The sequence below is a fragment of the Geotrypetes seraphini genome, chromosome 2, assembly GCF_902459505.1.
Source record: "Geotrypetes seraphini chromosome 2, aGeoSer1.1, whole genome shotgun sequence".
NCBI lineage: Eukaryota > Metazoa > Chordata > Amphibia > Gymnophiona > Dermophiidae > Geotrypetes > Geotrypetes seraphini.
Window position 1 is genome coordinate 12,080,975 of NC_047085.1, and position 14,862 is coordinate 12,095,836.

The 14,862-nt window shown below is 45.4% G+C and overlaps 1 protein-coding gene across 3 annotated transcripts in view; it reads right to left on the minus strand.

Moving 5' to 3' along the window:
* Positions 1-14,862, minus strand: part of ARHGAP39 (Rho GTPase activating protein 39) — a 295,579-nt gene that overhangs the window by 188,179 nt on the left and 92,538 nt on the right. For all 3 annotated transcript variants that reach the window (XM_033933771.1, XM_033933770.1, XM_033933772.1), the window contains one exon: positions 13,963-14,524. In XM_033933771.1, the coding sequence (XP_033789662.1) occupies positions 13,963-14,524 (562 nt within the window). The remainder of the gene's footprint in view (positions 1-13,962; positions 14,525-14,862) is intronic.

Below are 14,862 nucleotides of genomic sequence, written 5' to 3' on the forward strand. Positions count from 1 at the left end.
CAAGACTTGAAGCTCACTGACCCAATGGGCAAAAGTGAGAGCAATAAGAAACACAACCTTCCAAGTAAGATACTTCAAGTGAGCCCACGCTAGCGTCTCGAACGGAGGTTTCATCAAACGAGCAAAGACCACGTTAAGATCCCAAACCACAGGAGGAGGTTTAAGGGGCGGGTGAACATGGAAAAGGCGTTTCATGAAGCTGGAAACCACAGGATGAACAGAGATAGGCTTCCCATCAAAAAGCAGTAATGGCACTAAGGTGGACTCGAACCACAGAGGACTTGAGTCCAGCGCCAGACAAGTGCAACAGATAATTCAGGACAGCAGATAGGGAGGCAGAGACCGGCTCCAGCTGCCGAGTAGCACACCAGGAAGAAAAGCGGGTCCACTTCTGATGGTAACATTGGCGAGTGAACTCCTTCTGAGACGCCTCCAGGACATCCAGCACAGGCTGGGAGAATTGGAACAAGGGCATCAAGTCTGGAGGAACCAAACTGTCAAGTGCAGAGATGGGAGGTTGGGATGAAGCAGTGAACCCTGACTCTGCATAAGCAGAGAAGGAAAAACAGGCAGAAGAAGAGGCTCCCTGGAGCTGAGTTGCAACAGAAGGGAGAACCACGGCTGTCGGGGCCACCGAGGAGCTATCAGAATCATGGTGGCCCGCATAGCTAGACGAGAGTCTTCAGAATCAGAGGAAATGGAGGGAACGCATATAGAAACAGGTCCGTCCAATCTAGTAGAAAAGCATCCGCCTCAAGCCGGAGAGGTGTGTAAACTCTGGAGCAGAAGCGGGACAACTTATGATTGAGGGGGGGGACGCGAACAGATCAACATCCGGAGTCCCCCCAACAAGCAAACACCTGATGCAGAGTCACGGAATGGATCGACCACTCGTGAAGCTGCAGAAGGCGACTCAACCTGTCCGCCAGACAATTGTGCTGCCCTGAATGTAGATTGCATGAAGGAATATGTTGCGGTGGATGGCCCATTCCCAGAGCCGCATTGCCTCCTGGCACAGAGACAGGGACCCTGTGCCCCCCTATTTGTTGATATAATACATGGTGACCTGGTTGTCCATGCGAATCAGCACCACCCGGTCGCGAAGCAGGTGGCAAAAAGTCTTCAGGGTGAGGAAAACCGCCCGAAGCTCCAGCAGATTGATGTGACAAAAACGGTCGGCACTGGACCAAAGACCCTGAGTGCGAAGACCGTCCAGATGAGCCCCCCAAGCATAGGCCGACGAGTCCGTCTTGAGGACCTTTTGCGGAGGAGGAGCATGAAACAGAAATCCTCTGGAAAGATTGGAAGAGAGCATCCACCAACGGAGAGACTTCTTCAACAAAGGAGTCACGACAATGGGTCGAGAGAGAGAGAGCCCCGATCCTGGTTCCAATGGGACGCAAGAGTCCACTGAGGAATACGAAGGTGAAGTCTGGCAAAAGGAGTCACGTGAACCGTATAGGCCATGTGACCTAGGAGGACCATCAGGAGCCAAGCTGGGGCCGAGGACAAATGGGCCACCTGCTGGCATAAACGAACAAGAGCCTCCTGCTGAGGCCGAGGCAAGAAGGAGTGGCGACAAACCGTATCCAGGACCGCTCCGATGAACTCCAGAGACTGGGACGGACAGAGGTGAGACTTGGGGAAGTTCACCTCAAAGCCGATACTCTGAAGGAGCAAGATGGTTTGATTCGTCGCTCGCAGAACTTCTTGGCGTGAGGACGCTTTGATCAACCAGTCCTCGAGGTAGGGAAACACCTGCAGGCCGCGGAGACACAGGGCCGCAGCAACCACAACCAGGCATTTTGTGAAAACCCTCGGAGAGGCTGCCAGGCGAAGGGAAGAACACGATACTGGAGATGGAGATCCCCCACCCAGAATCTCAGATTCCGGCGAGAGGCCAGGTGTATTGGAATGTGCATATAGGCTTCCTTGAGGTCCAGTGAGTAAAGCCAGTCTTCGTCCAAGAGGGGATACAGAGTAGGGAGGGTGAGCATTTTTAACAGTTCCCTGACCAGAAACTTTTTCAGAGCATGGAGATCCAGGATTGGACGCAGATCCCCCGTCTTCTTGGGCACCAGAAAGTACCGGGAGTAGAACCCTGTATTCCACTGGTCCGGGGGAACCTCCTCGACCGCCCAGAGGCTAAGGGGGGCCCGAGCTTCCAATAGAAGAAGGGGCAGCTGAGACCGGCCTGAAGGAAACTCTTTTGGAGGGAGGTCTGGAGGTACGTGACTGAAGTGAAGGGAGTACCCCTCCCGGATGATAGAAATCACCCAACTGTCGGAGGTAAGGCTTTCCCACCGTGCGTAGAAATGATGGAGACGCCCCCCCCCCCCGATAGGGAATGAATTAAGGGAGCCCGAAAGGCTCATACCGGGATTGTCAAAAAGACGGCCCGGGCTTTGCCAGAGCCGGCGGCTGGACCTTAGCTTGGAGTAGTTTTCTGGGGATACCTCCGGAGGGATTTTGTACTGCCGGGACGGGGGGGGGGGGGGGGTCTTCAGCTTAAGACGCACCAGAGAGGCGAAGGACCATTCGTGCTCCGAGAGGCGCTTAGTGGCTGCCTCAATGGAATCATCAAAGAGCTCATTACCCATGCAAGGGAGATTGGCCAGACGATCCTGGAGATTCGGGTCCATGTCAACAATTCTGAGCCAAGCAAGGCGACGCATGGCGATTGCAAAAGCTGTGACCCTTGAGGACAATTCGAAGGCATCATAAGCTGCCTGAAACATATAGAGTCGGAGTTGGGAGAGAGTCTCCTCAAGGAGACGAAACTCCGGACAGCGAGAATCCAGCACGTCCGCCCAGAAGGAGTGGAGGACTTCCACAGAGAACCGGAGATAGGGCATGAAGATAAAGTTATAATTGAGGACACAGTTTGCCATCATCGAGCTCTTTTCTTATTCTCTTACTGCATTTAGGAGGTGCTGCGCGGTTTTAGCTGACCCGAAGCACGTGGAGAGAAGGTGCATGCCGAGCGGGGATAGCGAAGAGCTGCAGGGAGAGAGGCAGTCTGAGCGCTGAGAGGCAACAGGGAGGAGCGGAGAGCGGAGAGGAAAGAGTTAAGAGAAGCGGAGAGAGAGGCAGACTGTGCGGAGGGGGTCAATAAGAAGGAGAGGAGAGCAGAGTGGAAACAGGCAGAGGAGAAAGCAGCAGGACAGGAACAGACCAACCAGAGTCGAGGGGAAAGAGGCGAGAGATAGCTCCGCCTACCCCCCGACGTCACCAGCTGACTCCCCCATAAAAGGGGTCGAGCCAACGGCGCGCAGCCATTCGGCGCGCGGCGAAGGCGAGCGGCAAAGGCGCTCGCCTTAGCGAGAGCGCCTTTGCGAAGGGCCTTTGCAAAGGGCCTCAAGGGAAGAACCTTCAACTTTAAATCTGTACTTGAGCTTCTACAACTACTAATTACCAAATTAACTTCAATTTAACACCCAACTTCCTACCGAATCTTTCCATTCTCTACCAAACCACCAAGCACCAACAACCTTCACACTAAGCAGGCAGACCTCACCAGTCACTTTCCTTAAACCATTCTCTACCAAACCACCAAGCACCTACAACCTCCACACTAAGCAGGCAGACCTCACCAGTCACTTTCCTCAAACCATTTAAATCAGGCAGACCTCCCTAGCCCACTAAGAAATAGACAGTCTTAACTAACAATTATCTGACTACTAACTACCTCTATCTCTCATACCTCTACACTAGCTAACCTATAACCTCAACACTATCTAACCTATAACAAATTAACTATAACTAATTATCTAAATTTAAAAAAAAAAAAAATATATATATATAAAATAAAAAAAAATAAAAATAAAAAAAAGGGGGATTGCATAATAATTTACACCTTCTAAAATGGCAGGTAGAACCAGAAACAGCAAGACTTCAATCAAGACAGACAGTATGGTCACCGGAGGTATCCAGGGGGTGGCTACGGCACATGTGCAGATGGAGGGAAAACCAGGACGGAGTACTGAGATCTCTGTACAGACCGAGGCCATCTCCTCGAAAATGTCTACAGTCGCTACACAGACGGATGCAACGAATCAGCTAGACGAAAACCTTCTACTGGAGCTGAGGAACCTGAGAGAGGAGGTCCAGTGCTTAAGAAGCATTCGAGACGATGAGACCTTCATCGACGGCGTCATTCAGGAACTGTCCCAGATCACCAAACAGGAACCTAACGGGACCATACCCACGACACCCAGACAAACTACCAATCCCGATACCTCCAGACCAACCATCGGAATACAGGAGGAGGCTGGAGACGCTGACTCCTGGCAACTGGTAACTTCCTCCACAGGAAAACGCAGAAAACCTTCCTCATCTTCTGTCTCTTTCTCTCACACACAGGGCTGTTCTACATCGACCCCGCAGATCACCTTGAAGAACAGATTCCAACTGCTACAGGTCGGACCTGACAACGAGGTACAGAGAGATGATCAACAGGAGATTCCAGTTCCAGAGACAACAGGACGACCCACCCCTAAGAAGCGCAGAGTGGTTGTCATTGGAGATTCGCTACTGAGGGGCACCGAGGGACCAATCTGCAGACCAGACTTGCAATCAAGAGAGGTTTGCTGTTTGCCAGGGGCCAGGATCCGGGATGTAACCGCTTGCCTGGATAGACTCTTCAAACCTCAGGATCACTTCCCCATGATCCTCATACACGTCGGAACAAACGACACAGCCAGGAGCACCCAGGATAGCATACCGGCAGACTTCAGAGCCCTGGGTGAGAAGCTGAGGAGGATGGATGCACAGGTGGTCTTCTCCTCGATCCTCCCTGTAAGGGTCAAGGGCAGAGCCAGGGAGGATCGCATCCAGAGGACTAACGACTGGCTGCGAGATTGGTGCAAGGAGATGAACTTCGGGTTCCTGCAACATGGAGAGACACTACTAGGACTACAGGGACCAGATGGGCTACACCTGACTAGAAGAGGAAGAACGTCCTTGGACACCGACTGGCACGCCTACTTCACAAGGCTTTAAACTAGGTATGATGGGGGAGGGTACAAGCACAAACAACCTATCTGACGAGCTATGCCATCAATACTTTTCTGAGACTGGGGTAAACAAACACCACAATTCTGGGTCTGGGACTGGGACGAGTAAACACATTTCTAAGTATGGGGCGAGTACACACATTTCTAAGTCTAAGGTAGGTTTACATTGTAATTCTGGGTCTAGGGAGGATACACACATTGCAAGCTATACTGAAAGAATTAAGGTAGCTCAAACAGGTATTCCACCACAGGGTACGAACACTTTCAAACAAAGGGTAGGTACACATTGCTATACTGGGTCTAGGGAAGGTACACAAACTCCAAGTAGTACTGAAAAGGTCCATGCAGCTCAAGCGGGAACAGCCCCAGGGAGGCATAGCAAACATACTACATGGAGGGCTATGTACGTCAATGCCCATAGTCTGGGCAACAAGATCCTGGAACTTGAGACTGAAATGAGAAACGCTGACCTGGATGTGGTGGCGATAACTGAGACCTGGCTCACTGACTCCCACGGGTGGGACATGGTGATACCTTCTTCGCCAAGACAGGGAGGGCAGAATGGGAGGAGGTGTAGCAATATACACTAAGGATGATATTAAAGTCACCAGAATCACAGATATCAGGTACACAGGGGAATCCCTTTGGGTAAATTTGGCCAGGGGGAATGACAAATGCCTGTATCTTGGCATAGTATACAGACCCCCAAGGCAACAGGATGACATAGATATAGAATTAATAGGTGACATAGAGAATATCACCTTACGTGGGGATACAGTGTTATTAGGAGACTTCAATATGCCTGATGTGGATTGGAACACACTTTCCTCTGCATCAAGCAGCAGCAGGAGACTATTGAACTCTATGAAGGGAGCTAAACTGAGGCAACTGGTATTGGAGCCAACAAGGGAACAGGCAATACTGGACCTATTGCTTACCAATGGCGAAAGTGTCACTGAGGTCTCAGTGGGAGATAAGTTGGCCTCCAGCGACCACAACATGATATGGTTCAAACTCAGGAAGGGTTTCGCCAAAACTAACACATCGACCAGGGTCCTTAGCTTCAAGAACACCAACTTTGAGGGTATGGGGGATTTCATCCATCAAGCACTACAAAACCGAGCAGGAACAGATAACGTAGAGGAATTGTGGCCCTTTTCTGCCGTCAATTTCTATGTTTCTATGTTTCTATGACTCTGAAAACTACCATTCAGGAGGCGACCAATCGCTATATAAAATCAGTGAGTAAACGGCGCAGGAACAATAAGCCACAATGGTTCTCAGCGGAGATCTCGGACCTCATAAAAGAGAAGAAAAAAGCGTTCATCTCCTACAAACATACAGGATCTCAGGACTCTAGAGAAGTCTATTTGACTAGGGCAAGAGCTGTCAAAACAGCAGTTAGAGAGGCCAAATTCCGAATGGAGGAAACTTTAGCAAAGAACATCAAGAAGGGGGATAAATCCTTCTTCAGGTATATTAGCGACAGAAACCTCAGCACAAGCGGGATAGTACGCCTTAGGAAACCAGACGGGAACATTGTAGAAGCAGACTCGGAAAAAGCTGAATTGTTAAACGAATACTTCTGTTCGGTCTTTACCCGCGAGGTGCCGGGTTCCGGCCCTCAGCTACAGAAAAAGGATGGCTCAGTGGACCCGTTTAGTAATTTCAAGTTTACAACAAGCAGTGTCTACTGTGAACTGACTAAACTCAAGGTTAACAAAGCAATGGGGCCAGACAACCTACACCCCAGGGTGCTCAGGGAGTTAGGGGACGTCCTGGCGGAACCACTATCCGCTCTCTTCAATCTCTCCCTTAGTACAGGTAGAGTCCTGTTGGACTGGAAAACGGCTAACGTCATTCCACTCCACAAAAAAGGTTGCAGAACAGAGGCTGAGAACTACAGACCAGTGAGTCTCACATCTATAGTGAGCAAACTAATGGAAACCCTAATCAAACACCAATTAGATAAGATCCTGGATGAGGAGAATCTACGGGATCCCCGTCAACATGGATTTACCAAGGGGAAATCCTGCCAATCCAACTTGATCAGCTTCTTTGACTGGGTGACGGGGAAGCTTGATATTGGAGAGTCCTTGGACATTGTATACTTGGATTTCAGCAAAGCATTTGATAGTGTCCCACACCGCAGTTGTTGTGCAAAATGAGTTCTATGGGATTAGGTGACACTTTGACAAAATGGGTTGGGGACTGGCTTGGTGGCAGGCGTCAGAGGGTGGTGGTGAACGGCACCCCCTCCGTAATGACGGCAGTGATCAGCGGGGTGCCACAGGGCTCGGTCTTAGGCCCGATCCTTTTCAATATCTTTATAAGGGACCTGGCTGAGGGGCTTCGTGGTAAAATAACGTTATTCGCCGATGACGCCAAACTGTGTAATATAACAAGCAAGAGCACAACGGACAATATGAAACACGACCTACTCCTATTGGAGCAATGGTCAAAGACCTGGCAACTGAGTTTTAATGCCAAGAAATGCAAAGTCATGCACCTTGGCAGTCAAAATCCATGCGAGACTTACACCCTAAATGGCGAGATCCTAGCAAGGACGGTTGCAGAACGGGACCTAGGGGTGATCATCAGTGAAGACATGAAGACTGCCAATCAAGTGGAGCGGGCTTCATCTAAGGCTAGGCAGATCATAGGATGTATACGTAGGAGTTTCGTCAGCCGTAAGCCTGAAGTCATTATGCCGTTGTATAGATCTATGGTGAGGCCCCGTCTGGAATATTGCGTGCAATTCTGGAGGCCTCATTATCGCAAGGATGTACTGAGGCTTGAGTCGGTCCAGCGAATGGACACCCGGATGGTCTCGGGACTCAAGGATCTCCCGTACGAGGAACGGCTGGACAAATTACGGCTATACTCACTCGAGGAACGCAGAGAGAGGGGAGACATGATCGAGACGTTCAAATACCTCACGGGCCGTATCAAGGTAGAAGAAGATATCTTCTTCTTCAGGGGTCCGACGGCAACAAGAGGACATCCATGGAAAATCAGGGGGGGGAAATTGCATGGCGACACCAGGAAATACTTTTTCACAGAAAGAGTGGTTGATCGCTGGAATAGACTTCCACTTCAGGTGATCGAGGCAAGCAGCGTGCCTGATTTTAAGAAGAAATGGGATCGTCACGTGGGATCTCTGCACAGAGTTAAATAGGGGAGGGTTATTAGGGTGGGCAGACTAGATGGACCGCGGCCCTTATCTGCCGTCTTTTTCTATGTTTCTATGAGTTTTGATAAAGACGGCGACCAAACTTGTCCGTCGTACGACCCTCCCACCCCAGCGGGACGGCAGCGTACACCTTCGAGGGGTTGGATTTCTTCAAGGAAGACTCAACCACCAAGGATTGGTGAGAAAGCTGAGAATTTTCGAACCCCTTAACTGGGATTGTCCGGTAGCAGGACTCCAACTTGGAGAGAATAACCGGGACTGCATAAGGGGTCTCCAGGTTCCACAGGAAAGTCTGCCGAAGAACCTGGTACAGAGGCAAATGTGGTGCCTCACGGGGCGGCTGAGTAACCACCATCTCCGCCAGGAATTCCTGGGTATAACAGGACTCCGACTGGAGGTCCAGGTTCAAAGCCTTGCCCATGTCAGCAATGAAACAAGTGAAGGAAGAGTTTCGAGAAGACTCATCCTCAGGAGGAGATCCCGAACGGGACCCCGGAAAGTCACAGGCCCCGGAAAGTCACAGGCCCCGAATCCGTGGACGAGGAATCGCTCGAGGGAATCCAATGAGTCTTACGCATGGTGCCCCGAGACACAAACGAAGTACGCTCAGGCTGGACAGAAGGGGGAAGGGTCGAGGCCAGGACCAGTTGGCTCACCACCGAGGAAAGCTGCGAGGTAAGGATAGCCTTAAGCATGTCCTCGAACATCGGCACCGAGACCAAAGGAGGTTGGGTTTGGGGTGCAGCAGTGCGCTCCTTCGGGGGTGACCTCGAGGAAGAGTATTCCCTACGTGACGAGGCACGCTTTGAATGATGTCTCGAAGAGGCCGATGAAGCGGCACTCGCATGAGACTCCGAGGTAGGCTTCTTTGCCGGCACACCTGAGGAGGCAAGAGGAGACTTACCCAAGGCCGGGGAAGTAGGAGGAACCGAGGCCGGGGTCTTCGAGGTCGAGGGGGACTTCAAGGCCGAAGACTTCGAGGCCCCCGACGCCGGGGGCGAGGCTGAGCTTGAGGCCTGTCCCGCAGGATCCATAGGGCCAAACAGTTGAAGAATCTTGGCCACTCTCCGACGAAGAGCCCGCGATTTCGAAGTCGCACAATGCGGACACGACTCAGCGCGGTGTTCCATACCCAAGCACTCCACACACCAATGATGGGGATCGGTGATGGAAATAACCCGGTTGCACTTAGTGCAGTTTTTGAATCCGGAACGGGGCTGGGACATAAGCAAAAAGACAGCCACGGCCCTGCGAGGCCAAGCAGCCAGAGGATGACCGGAGGCCCGGTCAAAAAACACGAAGGGAAAAAAAGAAAGACGCGAGCACAGCGACTTAAACTAAAATAAAAAAGAAAGCTGTGGTGCAAGAGGGACGAGATCGCGCGCAGCAAGGGAGCAGTGCTTCTGGCTCCGCAGAAAACATTGAACTGAGGCCACGCTGAGGAGACGCATGCCCTAAGTCGGGCGGGAGGGGCACGCGTGCATGCGCGGGCCAATCGCAAGCTTGAAGATCTTCAAGCAAGTTTGCTTGTGAAAACATCCGCTAGGGGGCTCCGTCGGTGATGTCACCCACATGTAGAGAATATGCTGCCTGCTTATCCTGGGATAAAGGTCTTTATCTGCTGTAATTTACTATGTTGGCCAGTGTTGGGGACATAAATGTTTAAAAGTAAATAAAGCTGGCCACCTATAAGGACCTTCATAAAAGAAAGGGCGAACCAAGTCCAACACCTCACCAAGCTGAGTTGGGGCTGTAGAGACAAACTCTGTGCTCTACTGGAAAAGATCCTTAGACCAATTCAAGTTTCAAGTTTATTAGCATTTTATGAATCGCCTATCGTCATATCTAGGCGATGTACATTCTAAAAGCCACAGATGGTGGTTTCGCATATAAATTTGACAAATTAGACTTATTACAGACAATACAAAACATAATCAAAATTTTAAGAAACAGTCAATACAATACATTTAAGACCAAAAAAAAAATAACATGACTGGGTAGGAGAGGAGGGAAAAGTTACATCATTTTTATCTATTGAAATTTACATGAACAGGAAAACACAATAAGGGGTGAGGGGAAAAAAGTCCAATGTTTGTAATAAAATGTGTAAAAGTTTATGAGTGTTATATCGTATGTTCAAATGCATCTTGAAATAAAAAAGTTTTTAAAAATCTTTTAAATGTTTGTAGGTCTTTTTCTATTCTTATGTAATTTGGTAATGAGTTCCACAATGTGGGTGCCATAACTGAGAAAATGTTGTTTCTTCTTATACCAATAATTTTCAAGGAGGGGATAGATAATAAGTTCGAAGCCGATGATCATAAGGAACTTACAGAATTGTATGGAATGATCATTTTAGAAATAAATTGCGGTTCATTGAAAGTCAGAGTTTTATGTACTAACAGTATAATTTTAAATGTAATACGGTGGGAAATGGGTAGCCAATGTGATTTAATCAATAATGGGGTGACGTGATCATATTTTTTAGCTTTGTGAATTAATTTTATTGCAGTGTTTTGAATTATCTGAAGTCGTCTTTTTTCTTTCTGGGTTATGTTAATGAAAAGGGAATTACAATAATCTATTTTAGATATGATAAGAGAATGAATCAGAATATTGATGGATTTGGAGTCAAGAAAGGTGGAAATTGATCGAATAAGACGTAGTCTATAGAAGCATGATTTAACTATTTCGCTTATATGATTATGAAAGGATAGGTCTGCGTCAATTGTTACTCCGAGAATTTTCAGTTTAAATACAGATTCTATAGGGATATTGTTTAAAATAAATGGAGATGTTGGTATTAGATTTGCTTTCCAGGTGAAAAGCATAGTCTTGGATTTCTGTATATTTAGTGCCAGTTTGTTACAGTTTAACCAGTTTTTTATTATTTCTAGTTTTTTGTTAATGGCTTGTATTTCTTCATCTTTTTCTGGGTCAATGGGATGTATGAGTTGTATATCATCTGCATAGGAGAAAGTTGTAAAGCCCAGTGATTGAGAAATAGTAAGAAGAGGTGATAAGAAAATGTTAAATAGGAGAGGAGATAATATTGATCCTTGCGGTACCCGTAGGTAGAGGAGTAATCTGATGAAAGAACATCATTAAATTTGACTCGGGAAGTACGGTCAGATAGAAATGAAGTTAGCCATTGTAAAACTTGACCGCCTATGCCTAGTGATTGCATCCGATTTAATAATAGTTCATGATCAATTGTATCAAAAGCGGCGGATAAGTCTAATGAAAAAAGGGCGACTGATTTATGGTGATCAAGGTAATAATGGATATTTGTTATAAGACCGATCATTGAGTATTCTGTACTGTGGTGTTTTCGAAAACCTGTTTGGTTGGGGTGAAGGGCGTTCGAGGACTCGATAAAGTCGGAGAGTTGATCAAAGACTAATTTTTCGGATAATTTCATTAGAAATGGCAAATTGGAAATCGGTCAGTAGTTTGATGTGTCATCTCGACTATTTTTGAAGTTCTTAATAATAGGAATGACGATTGAGGTTTTCCAAGAAATAGGAACGGTTGCAGAGAGAAAACTATTTTGAATAAGAGAAAGAATGAAAGGACCAAAGTGCGAAAAAAACTTCTTTAAATAGAATGGTGGAATAATTTCTGTTGGAGAGCCTTTTAGGTTGATGTTTTTAAGATATCCTTCTATTTCTCCTAAAGAAGGAGTTCTGAGATTGATGCATTTCGCTGTAGGTATATTATTACATGCATCTTCTGATACAGACGTATTTGGTATATTATTAGTGAAGCTTTGTCTGATAGTGGAGATTTTATTGCAGAAATAATCTGCTAATTCTTGAGCTGTTAGAGTCGATTTTAGTTTAGTAGTTTTTTTTTTCGTTTCTGGATTAATGGATTTTAAAATATTAAATAGAACCGATGTATTATTGGCTTTTTGGATTTTGTTGTTGTAATATGTTTTTTTTGCTTGAGTAATTTTATTTTTGTAAAACAAGGCATTATCATTGAATTGTTGAAGATGAAGTGGAGTTTTAGAAGCGCGCCATTTCCTTTCTGAGGCACGAAGTTGTCTTTTTAGTAAAGATAAATCTTTAGAATACCAAGGGTTTTTTAATTTACGTATGGGTAAAGTTTTAGAAATTAAAGGTATTTTAGCATTAATTATAGATTCAAGGGTTGAATTCCAGAATTGAATTTGATCTTCCATATTGTTAAAATTAGGGAAAATTATGGAAGGATTAGAAAACAATGAGAAATCCGAAGAATCTAGTTTGGAAAAATCTCTGTATGAGATTTTTTTTGTTTCAGAGAAAAGATCTAAAGATAAAGATTCCTTAATTGTTAAGAGCAAGACTGTTAGGCTGAACCAAGGTGTATGGGCCTTAACCTGCATACCAGGGAGCTAGATTTGGGGCCTACTAGATGAGCTTTAACACACTTTATCATCTGCCAGAGGTAGAGAAAATACTAGAGCTCCAGGGGAATATAAACTTGTTTTCTCCTCTTTTAAAGGAATTAAAACATTAAGCTATATCTCTCGTTCCTTTGTAAAAGTTTGGAACGATCTTCCTTCTGAAATTAGAATCTTACCTTCTCTTCATAATTTTTGTAAATCCTTAAAAACGCTACTGTTTCAGAAATCATTGATAGATTCTCTCAATTTAATTTGAAGATTCTAATAATGTTGTTCTCATTTTGGTATATTTTAACTTAATGATCTTGCTTTACGTAAAGAATTACTGTAAACCGAGTCGAGCCCTATTACAGGAATGATCTGGTATAAAAACCTAAAGGTTGGATTGGATTAGATCCAGTGTATGTAACAGTGGTGTCAAAGGAAAACTCAGTTCTCTACCCTGCTGGTAGAAAGTGGGCACAACCCACTTGGTCAAATGAGTATGTCAAAGGCAATAAGAGAATGCTTTTTTCTAACATTTTCCTAAAAAATATCCTATATATTTACTTAAATTTGATTACCTGCTTTTTCACATAAAGCCTAAAGAAAGTTTCAGTTCCCAAAGAGGATCACAATATTATCTAAAATTTCTTTTACGCTTCCACTGGTTGATTTATTTTCATCATGCCTGCAGGCTCATAATGAGGATACAGAGTCTATTCTGTAACACTGTAGGAAAACCATTTTGCAGGAATATTGGATTAGAGAATATATCACCTTAATTTATATCTGTATCTGTCATATTTCTACTGAAAGGCAACAAGGAAATCCCATTGACATTAGTAAATTTTTCAACCTAAGTTTAATCTTCAAATGAAGGGGAAGATAGGAAAAGTGAGAGGTCATTATGCCATTAATCCCACATTATTATTAAATGATTGGACAGAACTGTAATTCAGTTTTCTTTCTTTCCTGTAGCTTATATCACTGGTTCTCAACACCAGTCCACAGAGCTCTCAAAAAGGTCTAGCTTAACGTTAATTCGATTCATACACAAAATAAATAAAAATAGATTTCATGTTTATTGCAGTTACCTTGGAAAATGAAAGCTCCCTTGTTTGGAGGCAATAAGGGGCAAGCTGAGAAGCCCTATATTTCTTGGAATTTAAATATCCAGCCAAAAGCTGAAAAACCAGTGTATCAATAACATTATTCAGTCTCCCATATTTACCAATATCTTCACTCAAACAAGAGCAGGAGGGTTTTCTTAGATCCTTATTCAATTAAGAAATTATTTTTCTATAGGTACAAAATGGACAAAAATCCATTTTTGAATAAGGATTTTGTAAAGATAATCCTGCATTACTATACCATCTTACCTTTGGTGTCATTCACTGGATCCATATGCCTGTAAATATATCCTTCTAGATAAGAATGAAATTTAGGAGTAGGTGGGAAGAATGCCAGGCAAATAGACATTAACTCCCAGCCCCGTGCTAGGCTCTCATAACGAAAATTCTCTGTGGTCTGCCGACAAAGCTGAATGTACAGCTCGTCCCTCAAGCCTTGCATACTCCATCCTTTAGTGGCAATCTCCAAAGCGACATTAAGTTGGTCACACTTAATTCGCCGGTCGCCCATATACATTTGAATCAATTTAAATATCTCACAGGCCTCCTTCTTCACATTGCGATCATTGGTCATAATCATGGGTTTCTTGATAGACTCACTGCTCCAGGCCAACATGTTTGCAATGGAGACTTTCCTTCGGAAAAGCCCTTGAGTATGTTTGTTGAAGTGTTTAGAGGCCCAATTCTCAATGTCGGTCTCAGAAGAGGGCTTCCGCAACGTAAAGGTAGGGAAGACACAGCTGGTGCTAGGCATCATATTCCTGTTCTGTCTGCTGATTTCAAACTGAGCACAGGCACCGAGGTCTTCAGACTGAAAAAAAACAATAACCACAAGAAATCATTATCTTCTGTAGCCAATGTATCGTAAAATATTAATGCAAACAAACCATTTAATAGAATTTTGAAATCAAATGATTAGAATATTTAATGGCTAGTTCTAGTCATAAGGAGAATAATTTTCAAAGCTTGTCTGAAAACTGTCTTCTTCTGTCCAGCTAAAAGTATGTGCAGGCTTGTATAGCAAGTACAAGTTTATTCAAAATTTGATACAATTATAAAATTTTAAGCGATTTCCATAATAAAAATGGGGGAAATTAACATTTAATAACAGACGCAAAATATCTGGCCCATTAAATAAAAAAGCAGACA